This window comes from Sarcophilus harrisii, chromosome 5, assembly GCF_902635505.1.
Source record: "Sarcophilus harrisii chromosome 5, mSarHar1.11, whole genome shotgun sequence".
Lineage (NCBI taxonomy): Eukaryota > Metazoa > Chordata > Mammalia > Dasyuromorphia > Dasyuridae > Sarcophilus > Sarcophilus harrisii.
This window is the reverse complement of record NC_045430.1, coordinates 200,057,792-200,072,824: the sequence shown is the minus strand read 5'-3', so window position 1 is coordinate 200,072,824 and position 15,033 is coordinate 200,057,792. Positions and strand designations below refer to the sequence as shown.

Sequence of the window (15,033 nt, the reverse complement as noted above, 5' to 3'; positions counted from 1 at the left end):
TGAATTCGGAGAGATCCATTGTAAATGAATTATAATGTAAATGTAGACTGAAACATGTAATTGTACTGAGGTCTGGAAGGAATGAAATAGAAGTGGCATGAAGAATGTGATAGACCTTTTCAAAGATCACAAAATGGTTAAATTGAGGAAAAAGGCAACCTGATGTCAGTGGGTAGAAGTTCTGAAAGTTCTCTCTACAGATTGAGGATGGATCAATGAAACTGTTATAGGATGGGAATACCTCTTATATTATTGAAGTAAATAGAACTAGACAGAAGATCACACCACAGCTAGCTGTGAATGGGAGGAAAAAGTGACCTTATGGAAATGCCAGTTCAGAGATAAGAGAGTAGGAGGTAGGCCCCTGGGTCCCTCCACATGTAGTATTACCCTATGATAGGGAATTATTCTAAAATATTTGGGGGATAATCAAAGGAACCACCATCTAAACTTTGAGAAGGCACCTTCTCAGTTAGATTTGCAGCCTCATTATCTACACTGACCTTCCATTTGACTGGGCTAGAGTTTGTTATTTTGGATTAGTTTGCCCCAAATTATTTTTCCTTCAAGGAAGGGGGGAAGTCATCTTAGAATAATATTATATGATAGTCAAAATTGATGGAGAGGTCTTTAGACACCTTTATTGCCAGCAGAGGTAGGGCAAATGGGTCGGGTAATGAATGGCTTCAAGGAAGGATCATCCAAATTTGTGGACCAACTACTTGAGCTCAAGATGGCAGTTGGAGAGTATAAGACTCCAATTTATATTCTTAATAGACTAATAAGACTGCAGGCCATGGTGGAGATTATTACCAACTCAACTGCAAAAGCCTTGGATTTGTCAGCAGATCAAGCTACACAGACCAAGAAGGTGGACCTCCAGCATAGATTGGCTTTAGACTACTTGCTGGCTGAAGAAGGTGGAGTATGTGGTAAATTAAATCTGTCCACATGTTGGGTGAAAATTCATCATAATGATAAAGTAATAAAGGGAATTACTAAAGCCATCAGAAGATTAGCACATGTATTTGTACAATCCTGATCCTCACCATTCAACACTTCCTGATGGCCCTGATTTAGAGGAAATTGATGGAAATAATGGCTATTAATAGTGTTATATTACTTCCTGTGTTCCTCCCCTGAATGTTGCAACTGGTTATTATGACCATCCTGAATGCTCTATCTAAGATGATTAAGTTGGAAGGTACAACAGTGAATTTGTCAGGTTGATGGTGTTAAGAAGCCAGGGCTGATCTAAAATGCTTTTTTCGTAGAACCACCTCTTAGTTTTATTTATTAATTCAATAGTTTTTGCAGAATACAAAATAAATCCACATAAATCATCAGCATTATACATCACTAACAAAATCCAATAGAAAGAGATACAAAGAGAAATTCCATTCATAATAACTGTCAATAGCATAAAATATTTGGGAATCTATCTACCAAAGGAAAGTCAGGAATTATTTGAGCAAAATTTCAAAGCATTTCCACACAAATAAAGTCAGATTTAAACAATTGGAAAAATGCTAAGTGCTCTTCGATATGCCGAGTGAATACAATAAAGATGACAATACTACCTAAACTAAACTATTTATTTAATGCTATACCAATCATACTTCCAAGAAACTATTTTAATGACCTAGAAAAAATAACAACAAAATTCACTGGAAGAACAAAAGGTCAAGAATTTTAAGGGAACTAATGAAAAAAAATCAAATGAAGGTGGTCTGGCTGTACCTGATCAAAAACTATATTATAAAGCAGCAGTCACCAAAACCATTTGGTATTGGCTAAGAAATAGACTATTTGATCAGCAGAACAGGTTAGGTTCACAGGACAAAATAGTCAATAACTATAGCAATCTAGTGTTTGACAAACTCAAAGGTCCCAACTTTTGGGAAAACAATTCACTATTTGACAAAAACTGCTGGGAATATTGGAAATTAGTATGGCAGAAACTAGGCATTAACCCACACTTAACACTGTACACCAAGAAAAGATCAAAATGGGTTTGTGATCTAAGCATAAAGAATGAGATTATATATAAATTAGAAGAACATAGGATATTTTACCTCTCAGACCTGAAGAGGAATAAGGAATTTGTGACCAAAGAAGAACTGGAGATCATTATTGATCACAAAATAGAAAACTTTGACTATATCAAGTTAAAAAGCTTTTATACAAACAACAAAAAATTAGTTTGTTTTATACAAACAAACTAATGCAAAACATTAGTTTTGCATTCCCAAAACTAATGCAGATAAGATTAGAAGGGAAGCAATAAATTGGAAAAATATTTTTACAGTCAAAGGTTCTGATAAAGGCCTCATTTCCAAAATATATAGAGAATCAATTCTAATTTATAAAAAATGAAGCCATTCTCCAATTGATAAATGGTCAAAGGATATGAACAGATAATTTTCAGATGAAGAAATTGAAACTACTTCTACTCATATGAAAAAAGTATTCCAAATCATTATTGATCAGAGAAATACAAATTAAGACAACTCTGAGATACCACTATACACCTGTCAGATTGGCTAAGATGGCAGGAAAAGATAATGCTGAATGTTGGAGGGGATGTGGGAAAACTGGGACACTGATGCATTGTTGGTTGAGTTGTGAATGGATCAACCATTCTGGAGAGCAATTTAGAACTATGTTCAAAAAGTTATCAAACTGTGAATACCCTTTGAACCAGTGGTGTTTCTATTGGGCTTATATCCCAAAGAGATATTAAAGGAAGGAAAGGGACCGGTATGTGCAAAAATGTTTGTGGCAGCCCTTTTTGTAGTGTCTAGAAACTGGAAATTGAATGGATGCCCATAAATTGGAGTATGGCTGAGTAAATTGTTGTATATGAATTTTATGGAATATTATTGTTCTGTGACAAATGACCAGCAGGATGTTTTCAGAGAGGCCTGGAGAGACCTACATGAACAAATGCTGAGTGAAATGAGAAGAACCAGGAGATCATTATACACAGCAACAACAATACTATATGAGGATCAATTCTGATGGAAGTGGCTATCTTCAACAATGAGAGGATCCAAATCAGTTCCAACTGATCAGTAATGAACAGAATTGGCTTCACCCAGTGAAAAACACAGGGAAATGAGTGTGCACCACAACATAGCGTTTCCATTCTTTCTGTAATTGTTCTGTAACATTGCATTATTGTTTTTCTTCTCAGGTTATTTTTACCTTTTTTCTAAATCTGATTTTTCTTATGCAGCAAGATAACTGTATAAATATGTATACATATATTGTATTTAACATATACTTTAATGTATTTAACATGGATGGGACTACCTGCCATCTAGGGGAGGAGGTGGATGGAAGGAGGGAAAAGTTGGAACAGAAGTTTTTGCAAGGGTCAATGTTGAAAAATTACCATGCATATGTTTTGTCAATAAAAATCTATAATAAAATGAAAAAAAAAAAAAACAAATGAGGAAACTGAGCAGAGATTAAATGACTTGCCAAGAGTCACACAGTAAGTACCTGAGGCCAATTTCTAATTGTCTCCTTCCATATATCTGTAGGAAAGGTAAACCTATTTTCATGTTAAGCCTTTGTTATGTGAGACTGTGACTGTGACTAAAAAGCTATTAATCTACCGTTATCAAAGAGAAGTTCTATCCTCTAGACCCTAGTAGATTAGAAATGACATGGACAGCTAGCTCTGAAGAGATGAGCTCATACAGAAAAGAGCCTTTCCCAAGCCAAACCTAAAATCAGCAAAAAGAAATCTCATTAACCTAATGAGTGAAGTAAGCAGAATGAGGAAAACTTGTACACTACAACAGCAGAATTGTACAGTGTTCAACTATGATAGACTTGGTTTTCCTCAGCAATTCAGTGATCCAAGGCAATCCCAATAAACTTTGGGTGCAAAACACCATCTACATCCAGAGAAAGAAGAGAGTTACATGAATGTAGATCAACACATACTATTTTCATCTTTCTTTTTCATTGTAGCTTTTCCCTTTTGTTCTGATTTTTCTCTACCAACATAATTCATATAAAAATATATTAAAAATGAATTTACATGTATTAAAATGCTTTTAAATATAACTGGGAGAAATAAAAATATTAACTTAAAAAAAGAAATTTTTAAAATTTACAAGAAAAAAAAATCTCATTAATTCAAGATCAGCAGGGAGCAGCAAAGTCCAGAAGAGAACCACTCCCTAGCAGAGACACTGCCTTAGAAGGAACAAGCCTGAGAGAAATAGCACATTATCATCAGAAAACATCAGGGATCCTGCAGTATCAGAGCTATGAATAACACTGTCCTGTATTTCTCCTACATACTCATTCTCCCCATTGATGCTGTGTATATTTGTAATCATATGCTCAATGTTTATGAGATTATTCAATTGTAAAACATTTTATTTACATCATTTCTTTAAATGGCTTTTCTTTGGGGAAAAAAAAAAAAAAAAAGAAGCCAGGGCTGAGCAGGGGAGGATGTACTGGACTGAGAGGTACAAGACTTAGAGACTTTGGTGTGAAAAACTTACAGCTATGTTGTAGGGGAGGAATTGTGGGAGTTAAGTGAAAGCTGTCTCATTTCAAAATAGGAAACAATCTTAAAACTGTAGTCAGGCTCAAGGAACAGAAGCCTTCAGTTTCAGTTTATAGTAAATCAGGTGATTTCAAGGAAAATGAAAGTACAAAATTGTTCATGGTTGTTCCATCAATACTGTTTGCCTAATAATATTTTAATGAAAGTACAATATGTCTATTGTATAAAATCATTCTTCCCTGTCCCTTGTATCTGGGTAGTAGAGTGTGAGGCCAGAAATCTCTGCTAGTGGAGATAATGGTCAAGCCTGGAAGGAGAGTGTTGGTTTTTGCTTATGAAAAAGTATATAGTCTGCTTTGGTATTAAGCTTTTTGATTCCCCTCACTAGTCTGCCCTGGTCAAGCAGATGCCCAACTCTACTGAGATTTGCAAATATAGTTTTCTGGTTCCACCTAGAGAAACCTCTGTCTTTACTTGATTTGGGTCAGTGGTCTTCTCACCCACACACTGGGGTCTGTGTAGGTCTAGCTCTGGCCTATAAGTGTTCCACAACATTTGTGAACAAATTTGTGCTGTCTGTGACCCTTTCCTCTTAGTCTTCTAGGTCAGGCAGTCTATTGACTAGAAGGGGGGATGTGAAAATGGAATAGTGAATGACTTTACTAACCACCTTGATTTTCTCCAGCTCCCTTACTCTCCAGAAGAGATCTTACTGACCTGGAATTTAGATAAAACTGAGCATTCCTCATTGGGCATATTGGAAATTTTATGCAGTATTTATGCATGGGACAATCTTTGTAGTGTTGGCATACTGATCCCAAACTTCTCTTGCTCTGCCAGATAAACAACTCAGACTGATTTATATAAATTCCCAGTTTTAAAAAACAACCCAGCCCAGCAATTATCTGATAAGACCATTTGCAATTACATCACCCCTCTTTGATTTTTCTCTTTATAACCCCTGTTGTCTATGTCCACCTTGATCTCATTTCTATGTGAGACAGTGAACCTTACCCAAATTAAAATCAGAGACTCTCAAAGTGCAAAGCAAAAAAGGAGTTATTACAATCTCTCCAGAAAGGGCAACTCCCAACAGATAAGGTGTCAGTAGAGGAGCGCAAAGTGCAAACTACAAAACACAAAATTATATAAACCTTAACCAGAAGTCCCCACTGCATTTCTGACATTTTCTTCCATTGGCTGGGGAGTTCTAATTTACTTAGGACCCAGAAAAAAATAATACTAATCCATAGCATACTCTTTACTGTATTAGGTACTTAAATGCTAATGAAAAATTGGGTGGGTGGGGGAACTGTTTATTTATCTAAGACAATGGAACACATACAGCTTTTAGCTATAACTTAGCTGGTTATTGCAGTTAGGTAAACACATGTGTTACCATATATACATATCTACCTAAGTAGGAGATATAAAGTCATAGATACCCAATTGTTTTATCTTAATTAGACTGAACTCCTGATTGACTGATTCTGATTTCCTAGTCAAAATGGTCTCCTCAGTATTATAAGGAAGTTCAAGAAAATCAAGGTGATGAGTACAGTCTTTAATCATTTTGTTGAGGCATAAGACACCCCAACAATGTTAGGGTACCCAGGTTGGCATTACAGATATGGTGAAAGAAATCACAAACTCAATCTCCAAGTTAAGGGACAAAGATTTATTATTCTGCTAACAGTGGGCTAAGTTCCAAAAAAAAAAAAAAAAAAATAACCAGGAGCAAGAAGATAAATTTATAGAAAAAGACTGAAAGATATCTTAGTTTTATGACTTAAAGGTAAAATTGAGGAGTAGTCTTAGAGGTGGACTTAAGGAGTGGTCTGATATGCACCCATTATTGAATTCTATGGCTTAGAATGTCTCAGAGACTTTTTTATTACTGTCCAACAGATTGTTATCAGACAGACAGCATTGTGTGTGGAACCACAGCACTCCCAAGGCCAGGTAACCTTAGAGTTATTGCTCCACATTCTCCCTAGGAATTACACTACATCAACGACATGGTCCTCTTTGAGACCAATGGACAAACAACCACCTTGATGTGTTTATAATTCTTTAAATTCTCTGTATCCTAAATTTTGTCTCATTAATCAGTGTGAAAGCTCAAATGAATTTTCCTTTCAACAGGACAGTGTAGCTTACAGGGCTTAGGGCAAGAGAAGGAGGAAAGCTCAATTAGCAGAAGATTTTAGTGAGAGATGAAGGAGGAATTTGAAAATAATGGCCAGGTAAACAAGCAGGATAATAGTTCAAAGCTACAGAGGAAGACATAGGAGTAAAGATCTAGTTAATCCACAGATCTCATAATTAAGAATTGGCTTTCTTTTATGACAGAGATATGGTGCTGATACCTAAACCAGGTAGGATGAAGACAGAGAAAGAAAATTATAGACCCATTTCCCTAATAAATATTGATACAAAAATCTTAAATAAAACATTAGCAAAGAGATTACAGAAAGTCATCTGTAACATAATATATTATGACCAAGTAGAATTTATACCAGGAATGCAGGGCTGGTTCAATATTAGGAAAACTATTAGCATAATTGACTATATCAATTAAAAAACTAACCAAAAGATCATATGATTATCTCAATAGATGCAAAAAAAAAAAAAAAAAAAAAAAGCATTTGATAAAATCCAAAACTCATTCCCATTAAAAACACTAGAGAATATAGGAATAAATGGAGTGTACCTTAAAATAATCTGTAGCATCTTTTTAAGCCATCAGCAAGTATCATATATAATGGGGACAAACTAGAACCATTCCCAGCAAGATCAAGAGTGAAAAAAGTTGCCCATTATCACTATTACTATTCAATATTGTATTAGAAATGTCAGCTTTGGCAATAAGAGAAGAAAAAGTGGTTAAAGGAATTAGAGTAGGTAATGAGAAAACCAAATTATCACTTTTTGCAGATAATATGATGGTACACTTAAGGAACCCTAGAGAATCAACTAAAAAACTTCTAGAAACAATCTACAACTTTAGCAAAGTTGCAGGAGACAAAATAAATCCACATAAATCATAATCATTTTTGTTATATTACCAACAAAGTCCAGCAGCAAGAGATACAAAAAGAAATTCTATTCAAAATAACTGTTGATAGTATAAAATATTTGGGAACCTATGTGTCAAGGGAAAGTTAGGAACTGTATGAACACAACTACAAAACACTTTCCACACAAATAAAGTCATATCTAATAAGTTGGAAAAAATCAAGTGCTCATGGGTAGGCTGAGTGCATATAATAAAAATGATACTACTACCTAAATTAATCTACTTATTCAGAGCCATATCAATCAAACTCCCAAGAAATTATTTTACAAACCTCTAAAAAGCAACAACAAAGTTCATCTGGAAGAAAATATGTCAAGAATTTCAAAGAAATTAATTTAAAAATGCCAATGAAGATGGCCTAGCTGTGCCAGACCTAAAACAATATTATAAACCAATGATCGTCATAATCATTTGGTACTGGCTAAGAAATGGAGTAGATAATCAGTGAAATAGGTTAAGATCACAAGACAAAATAGTCAATGACTATAGCAAACTAGTGAAGCGGGGAGAGGGGGAGGGTTTACAACTAAGAGGATTGAAACAGAACAATTAAGGAAACTGAGGTAGAACAATTCAGGAAAACTCAGTCAGGACAATAAGGGAAACTAGTGCAGGGATACTGAGGTAGAACACTTCAAAGAGGTTGTGGCATAACATTATTGAGGGTTGAACGTAGGTGAGAGAGGAAACCTGCATTTGATGAACAATCTAAAGAAATGAATAAACATCTCCTGTGTGTGGAGTCAGGTCAAGTTCATTCTTTAGTTAGGATTTGGCTCACTCTTTAAGAACAGGGCCTCATAAAAATGTGACCTCATTATGGGAACCCAGTCTAACTCAATCAGAGAAGTGGGTGTTCTGAGTATTATAGTTGAAAGGCAAAATGAAAGGATACAATAGACACCAGGAATGGTAAATATGAAATAGAGTTGGGAGAGCATACAAAAACAAATTTCTCAGTGGAACTCACAATTACCCAAGAGAGAGGGAGGTTGGGATATGTCCTTAATTGGAAGGCTAATTCCTTAAAAGAACTTAGAACTCTAAAAAAGTTAGTTAGCAATAAGAAGAAGAAGTGGGGTTGAGAAGCATAGTAAAGTTAGGGGAGATACCATGTGGCTTGGGAAAGTAAAGAGAAAAAAACCCTGAGGTAAAGTGCAATGTCAGCCTGCCCCAAAGAAGGGCAGTTGCCATGAGAAGGCCCATAAGTAAATTTTATAGGGAAAATTTAATCTCAGGGACATGACTGGAATTCCTAGAAGTACATGGCAAGGTAAGACTATTGAGGTATTAAAGGAGACCCCAAAAGGCAGATTGGTGTTGTGAGGTGTCTCAAAAGAATTTGCAGGCTTGAATCCATCTTCAAGTCAAGGGGCAAAGTTTATTGCAATTATAATGCTAATTTAAGTAGGCTACATTTCAAAAAGATTTTAGTAAAGAACCAGGAGCAAGAAGATAAATTTATAGGAAAAGACAGAGAGATATAGTTCTTCATGTCACATATGCTAATTTTATGGCCCAGACATGGAACAGAAGAGTAGTCTGGTATGTATCTCACCACTGGTCTCAGAAACCCTATTATCACTGACCCACAGATTGTTATTTGAGGGTCAACAAAGTTTCTAGGACTATACTATATTATTCCTAAAGCCAAGAGACTTAGAATCATTCACAAACAGATTGTTAGAACAATAGCACTCCTAGGCGCTGGGGGCCTCAGGATTACTGCTATTTTTCTCCTAAAAGTTGCACCCCCATCAGGAGTGCTCAAGATCTCTGCAGAGGGTAGGTCTCAGGGGTTTGACATAACTTGGATTTTAGACTGGAATACCTCCCCAGAGGGTGGGACATGGAGCTAAACTGATCTCTATCAGTGTCTTCTGTCTGCTTGCCTTGGGGATCAATTCTTTGGTTTCTCTTGGTGTTAAAAAAAAAAAAAAATTCAGACCTCAAATACTCAGGGTCCTATAAAAATTTCTTGGTTGAAAAGGGTTCACTAGTGGAAAATTTTACAAAACCCTGCTCTTAAAGTTCTCAGAGAGGAGGCAATGCTTACTCCAAAAGAACCACCTACCAAGGAGAGAATTTCAGAAAGAAGAAGGGAGACATTTCAGAAGTTTACTTAGTGTCCTTTAAACCCCAAGATTTAAAGTAGCCAGACCACGTACAGTATTCATGAATAAGATTGTGTTAGGTAAACACACTTTGTCTAGGAGATTTCAATCACCTATCTAGAATTCAGGAATTGGGTAAAGTCTGTTATGCCGAAGGCCATGGGAAAACTGAGAGCACCTGTTCTGACTCCCTACCAGCACAGAGCTAGACTAATCTCTGGTTTAAAACAAGTCAATCCCTTCAAACCCTGTTTTACTTTTCTATTATTTTAGCAAATTAAGGACTAAACTAGGAAGTAGTAAACAAAATGAAGTCTTCAGGGTTTTTTTAAAAATTTATAAGGAATATGTGTCATTTTATATGTAATGTGACCCAAAAGAGGGAAATAAAGGTGTTGTAGAATATGAAGTAAAGAGTTAGCTTCAGAGATAAGGCACAAGGAGAAAAAGGAGACAAGGAATTCTGATGAGAAGGACATAAAACCCATCTTTGACATTTTTTTTTTTGACCCTGACCAAGTCATTTAATTTCTCAGTGCCTCAAGGCAATTCCAAAAACTTGCAACTTGCAGAATTGGTGCTAACATGCACTGGCAGGAGTTTCCCAATCCCTATGAAAACTACTGATTCTCTTAAAAAAAAAAATTAGGGAAATGTAGAAAGTTCCAGACAAGTTAAAAACAGAATTCTATATTTTAACAGAGATTTGGACAAAGAATTAAAGAAGTGAGGGTTTTAAATTTTTAGTTAATGTCTTCTAGAATGCAAACAAAGACAAGGCTCTTAGGGCTGGACAGAGGCTCAGCAGCAACTCCAAACAGACATATCTTGATCCTTGGACAGACACTGATGAGAGTAGGGAATGAGGGAACACAATTATTACCTGGAGTAAGTGGCTAAATGTCACCTGGCAACTTCAGGCTGCAGCATCATAATTGGAGAAAATCAGATGGTGTTGTGCCACAGTTCCCTTTTATCGTCCTGATTCAGTTTCCCTAAATTGTCCTGCCTCAGTTTCCCTGAATTGTTCTGCCTCAGTTTCCCTGGTTGCAACCTTCTTTTCTTGCTCATTAGAACTGAGATAATTAGGGCTGTGGAGATCTGGCATTCCAAAAGATAAAACTACAGATGTCCTATCTCAGATACCTAATTGGTATCTATAAGTTTCAGATTTCCTGGCTCTAGCTGGATACCTCCTTAACTCCCAGTCAGTAAGAATTTATGGTCCTACCCCCAACCTGTCAGAATGATGGTCCCTGACTGGAGATTCCCACTTACCAGAGTTTGGACTCCACCCCCACCCCTTTTGTTTATATACCTGAGCTTAGAGCTATATACATATTTATTTATTTATGACATTGAGAACTCACATTTGCTGCTGAATGCTTTGGACATCAGTCCTGGGGGCATCATACCCACAGCACAATCTCTCCCTCTTAGAAATTGAAATAAAATATTAAAAACTCTCTAATCTCTATCTTGCCTCATTTTCTCTGACATTACAATGGGTCATGGCTAGTGAGGTAGTTATGATTATTTTAAAATATGGCTACTCTTAGTTGCCATTAATGCAATAGTGATGAAAGAAGGCAAGAAGTAAATGATTCTCCTGGCAACCATTTGGAGAGAGGACTCTAAGTGATCAGGTTGAGAAAACTATAACCCCAAATCCTGAAATTACTCCCTACTATTTGGTTTCCCTTCTTGTAGTGTCTTCTCCATTCCATTCTCTATCCTTGTCAAATTGATTTTCCTCAAGCACAGATCTGATTGGGTCACTCTCTTACTCAATAATTTTTGTTGGCTCCCTGCTGAATCTTCAATCAAACACAAACTCCTTTGTTTAATTTAGTCATCCACTTACTTCTCCTGTCATAGATGTAGTACTCCCCTTCATTCATTTTCCAGTCCAGTCAAAATGGTCTTTTTGCTATTTATTTCTCATGCTCCACCACCTCCAGTTCAGGGCTCTGGGAAGGCAAATGATCTGATCAAGTTCATAAAGCCAAGTAAAGACAGAGATGTAGAACCAGCTTAGATTTTGTGACCCCCAGGTCAGAATCTCTTTTTACTTCAACTCGATTGAGAATGACTTCAGTTTTGATTCTTTTTTTTGTTGTTGTTGTAGAAATTGCATCCTCTAATGGCAGAAGGATTTTGTGCGGAGATTTTTGACAACACAAGTGAGGAGACAAGCTATGGTGAGCAGACACCCAGGACTCCCCTGGTATCAGGGTTGGAAGAGGGGGAGGTGACTGAGTTCTGATAAGATTCCCATTTTTTGGAAAATTAAGATTTTGGCCATTTTCAAATAAGGCAAAAGCTGTGCTGAATGAATAGCATTTTCCATTTCCCTGGCTTTATCTCAGTTTTTCTTCATTTTTTTAACCTCTTTTCTTTAATTCTCTCATTCTTTATTTAATTCGTCCTCCTTCTGTCCCACCCCCCAATACTTTTTCCAGTCCCTTATATGTTGCAACAACAACTTAAGAAAGGAGAGGTAAGAATCTATTTATTTCCTCTACCAGTATAATGGACTCTATTGGACAAGGTTGGCTATTATAAGGACATTTACATGTTGTCACTCCATGTCTAACCTCTGTATTCATTCTCACAAGATGCTGGGATTGTGTAGCATAAAATGCGCAGAAAAAATGTGGAGGTGGCTGATACTTTGACCAATACATCTTTTTTGGGAAAAAAAATTGCTTAGTTGTTTGAGAGCAGGGCTATAACTAGTCTGCATCCACTGCTGACATTCATGGGGCACCCTTTTTTCAAGTATATAACTCCATGCCTCAGTCCTCCACTTCTTGACCCAGATGGCTCTGGAAAGAAAAATGAAGCAAGTGACCTTGTACAGCCCTCCCTCACTTAAATCCAGTTCATTTGAATGTCATAGCATCAGCCCCCTGACGTCATGATCCTCCTCCAGAACGAAGGATAAACAACAATAACCACCTGTGAGGGGAAAGAAGGACAAAAGAAATGTTATCAGTGTTAGGTTGAGGGACAACAGAGGAGGATGAGAGAGGAGGGCAAAAGGATCGGCATGCTTCTGTGCATGTCACTCTGGAGCTACAGCTGAGAACAGAGACATGGCTACACTGAGCAGGAATAGGGACTGAAAGGAGGGCCATTGAAGTTACGGGTTAACGCTGTCACTCTCATTATCCATATCTCAGGTTATGAAAATCAAGACCTCATGGACAAGCAACTAAGACTTGTTCTGGTGGGGAAAACAGGAGCTGGGAAAAGTGCAACAGGGAACAGCATCCTTGGAAAACATGTATTTGAGTCAAAACTAGCAGCAAAGTCAGTAACCAAGAACTGTGTGACAGAAAGCAGATTGTGGAAAGGGAAAGAGATCATAGTGGTGGATACTCCTGGGATTTTTGATACTGATGTGTGTGATGAAGACACTTCAAGGGAGATTAGCCGCTGCCTCATGATGTCCTCCCCTGGGCCTCATGCCATCCTCCTGGTAGTCCCACTCAGTCGATACACCAAGGAGGAAAAAGATGCAATAAAGAAGATCTTGGGAATTTTTGGTTCCAGAGCCAAGAAACATATGATTCTTTTATTTACTCGGAAGGATGATTTGGAAGGTACTAATTTGAATCAATATCTATGTGAAACTGAGAAAGACTTGAAAAGTTTAAAAGATCAGTTTGATGGAAGATACTGTGCTTTCAACAACCAGGCAACTGGAAATGAGCAGGAGGCCCAGCTAACAGAGTCTGAGCTTAGTTGAGCAAATAGTGCTAAAGAATGGAGGATTTTGCTACACAAATCAGATGTATCAACTGGCAGAAAAGATGATTCAGAAAGAAACTAAAATATTACAAAAAGTCTACATGCAAGACTTGGAAAAACTGAAAAAAGAAATAAGACAGGAATATGAAAAGGAAATAAAAAACTTAAGGAATGAATGGGAACAGAAAGAAAGAGAAGAAAAAATATACAGAGAACTTGCAGAAAAAGAAATGTTCTATGCAGAGAAACAAAGAGGTGCTAGAACTGAGATTATGGGACAACATTGGTTCATTGAAAATTTCATTCAAATCTTTGGAATAGCTCATGGTGTCATTAAAATCATTAAAATTTTGTTTAAAAATTAAGGAACTTGATAATTAAAGATTAAGGAACTTAGAAAAACTGTTTTATGCTCTCTACTATTTTTCCAGCTTCTTTCTCTGTTGGTTATTGATAAATATTGAGGCATCACAAGTCCATCCTACATGAACTGATGCTAAGTGAAATGAGCAGAACCAGGAGATCATTATACACTTCAACAACAATGCTGTATGAGGATGTATTCTGATGGAAGTGGATTTCTTCAACAAAGAGAAGATCTAACTCAGTTTCAATTGATCAATGATGGACAGAAGCAGCTACACCCAAAGAAAGAACACTGGGAAATGAATGTAAACTGTTTTCATTTTTGCTCTTCTTCCCAGGTTATTTTTTACCTTCTGAATCCAATTATTCCTGTGCAACAAGAGAACTATTTGGTTCTGCACACATATATTGTATCTAGGAAATACTGTGACATGTTTAACATGTATAGGACTGCTTGCTATCTGAGGGAGGGGGTGGAGGGAGGGAGGGAAAAAGTCGGAACAGAAGCGAGTGCAAGAGGTACTGTTGTAAAAAATTACCAGGCATACGTTCTGTCAATAAAAAGTTATAATTATTAAAATTTAAAAAAAAAAGAAATGGGTAACATTTTGTCATGGGTCATTTAAAGACTTGTTTGAGACTTGTTTTTAACAGAACTCTTAAATCTTTCAGACTGCTTTTCTTTACAATGTTGTTTTCTCATATAAATTGTTCTGTTTCTGTTCAATTCATCTTCATGCATCAGTTTTGTGGGTTCTTTGAAACTATCTTGTCATTTTTTGTGGCACAATAATATGATTATATGAATAAATATTATGATATGTTCATCTATTCCCCAACTGAAGTATTCCTCTTTAAATTTTAATTCATTTCATATTACCCCCCTTTTAATGATCGTTTCAGAAAAAGGAAGTCTGCTTTGTTTGTAGCTATTATTTCCTCTCTTGTTTTAATCTTATTCTTAAAATGGCATACTCACACATTGTTTCCCTGATGAATTTTAAATGTTTCTTTTTTCTATATTAAGGTATCCCTTTTAGTTTATCTTTTCTGCTCCTTCTTCAAACTCTTTAAACAGGTTTTTCTTATTTAACCTTTATTATATCCTTTGAGGACATTAAGATTCTGAAGGGACATTAGTTCCTCCCTCCCCCCAATGAAAATGTTAGCACTCTAATACCATG

At 36.4% G+C, this 15,033-nt stretch overlaps 1 protein-coding gene across 1 annotated transcript; it reads left to right on the top strand.

Moving 5' to 3' along the window:
• The first annotated feature begins 676 nt into the window (after positions 1–676).
• On the top strand, positions 677–13,992 carry LOC100934988 (GTPase IMAP family member 4-like). Its single transcript, XM_012551132.2, is given in 4 exon segments — positions 677–925; positions 11,856–11,928; positions 12,913–13,465; positions 13,467–13,992. Coding segments are annotated over 4 exon segments (1,257 nt in total). The 3' UTR covers positions 13,849–13,992.
• The last annotated feature ends 1,041 nt before the right edge of the window (positions 13,993–15,033 follow it).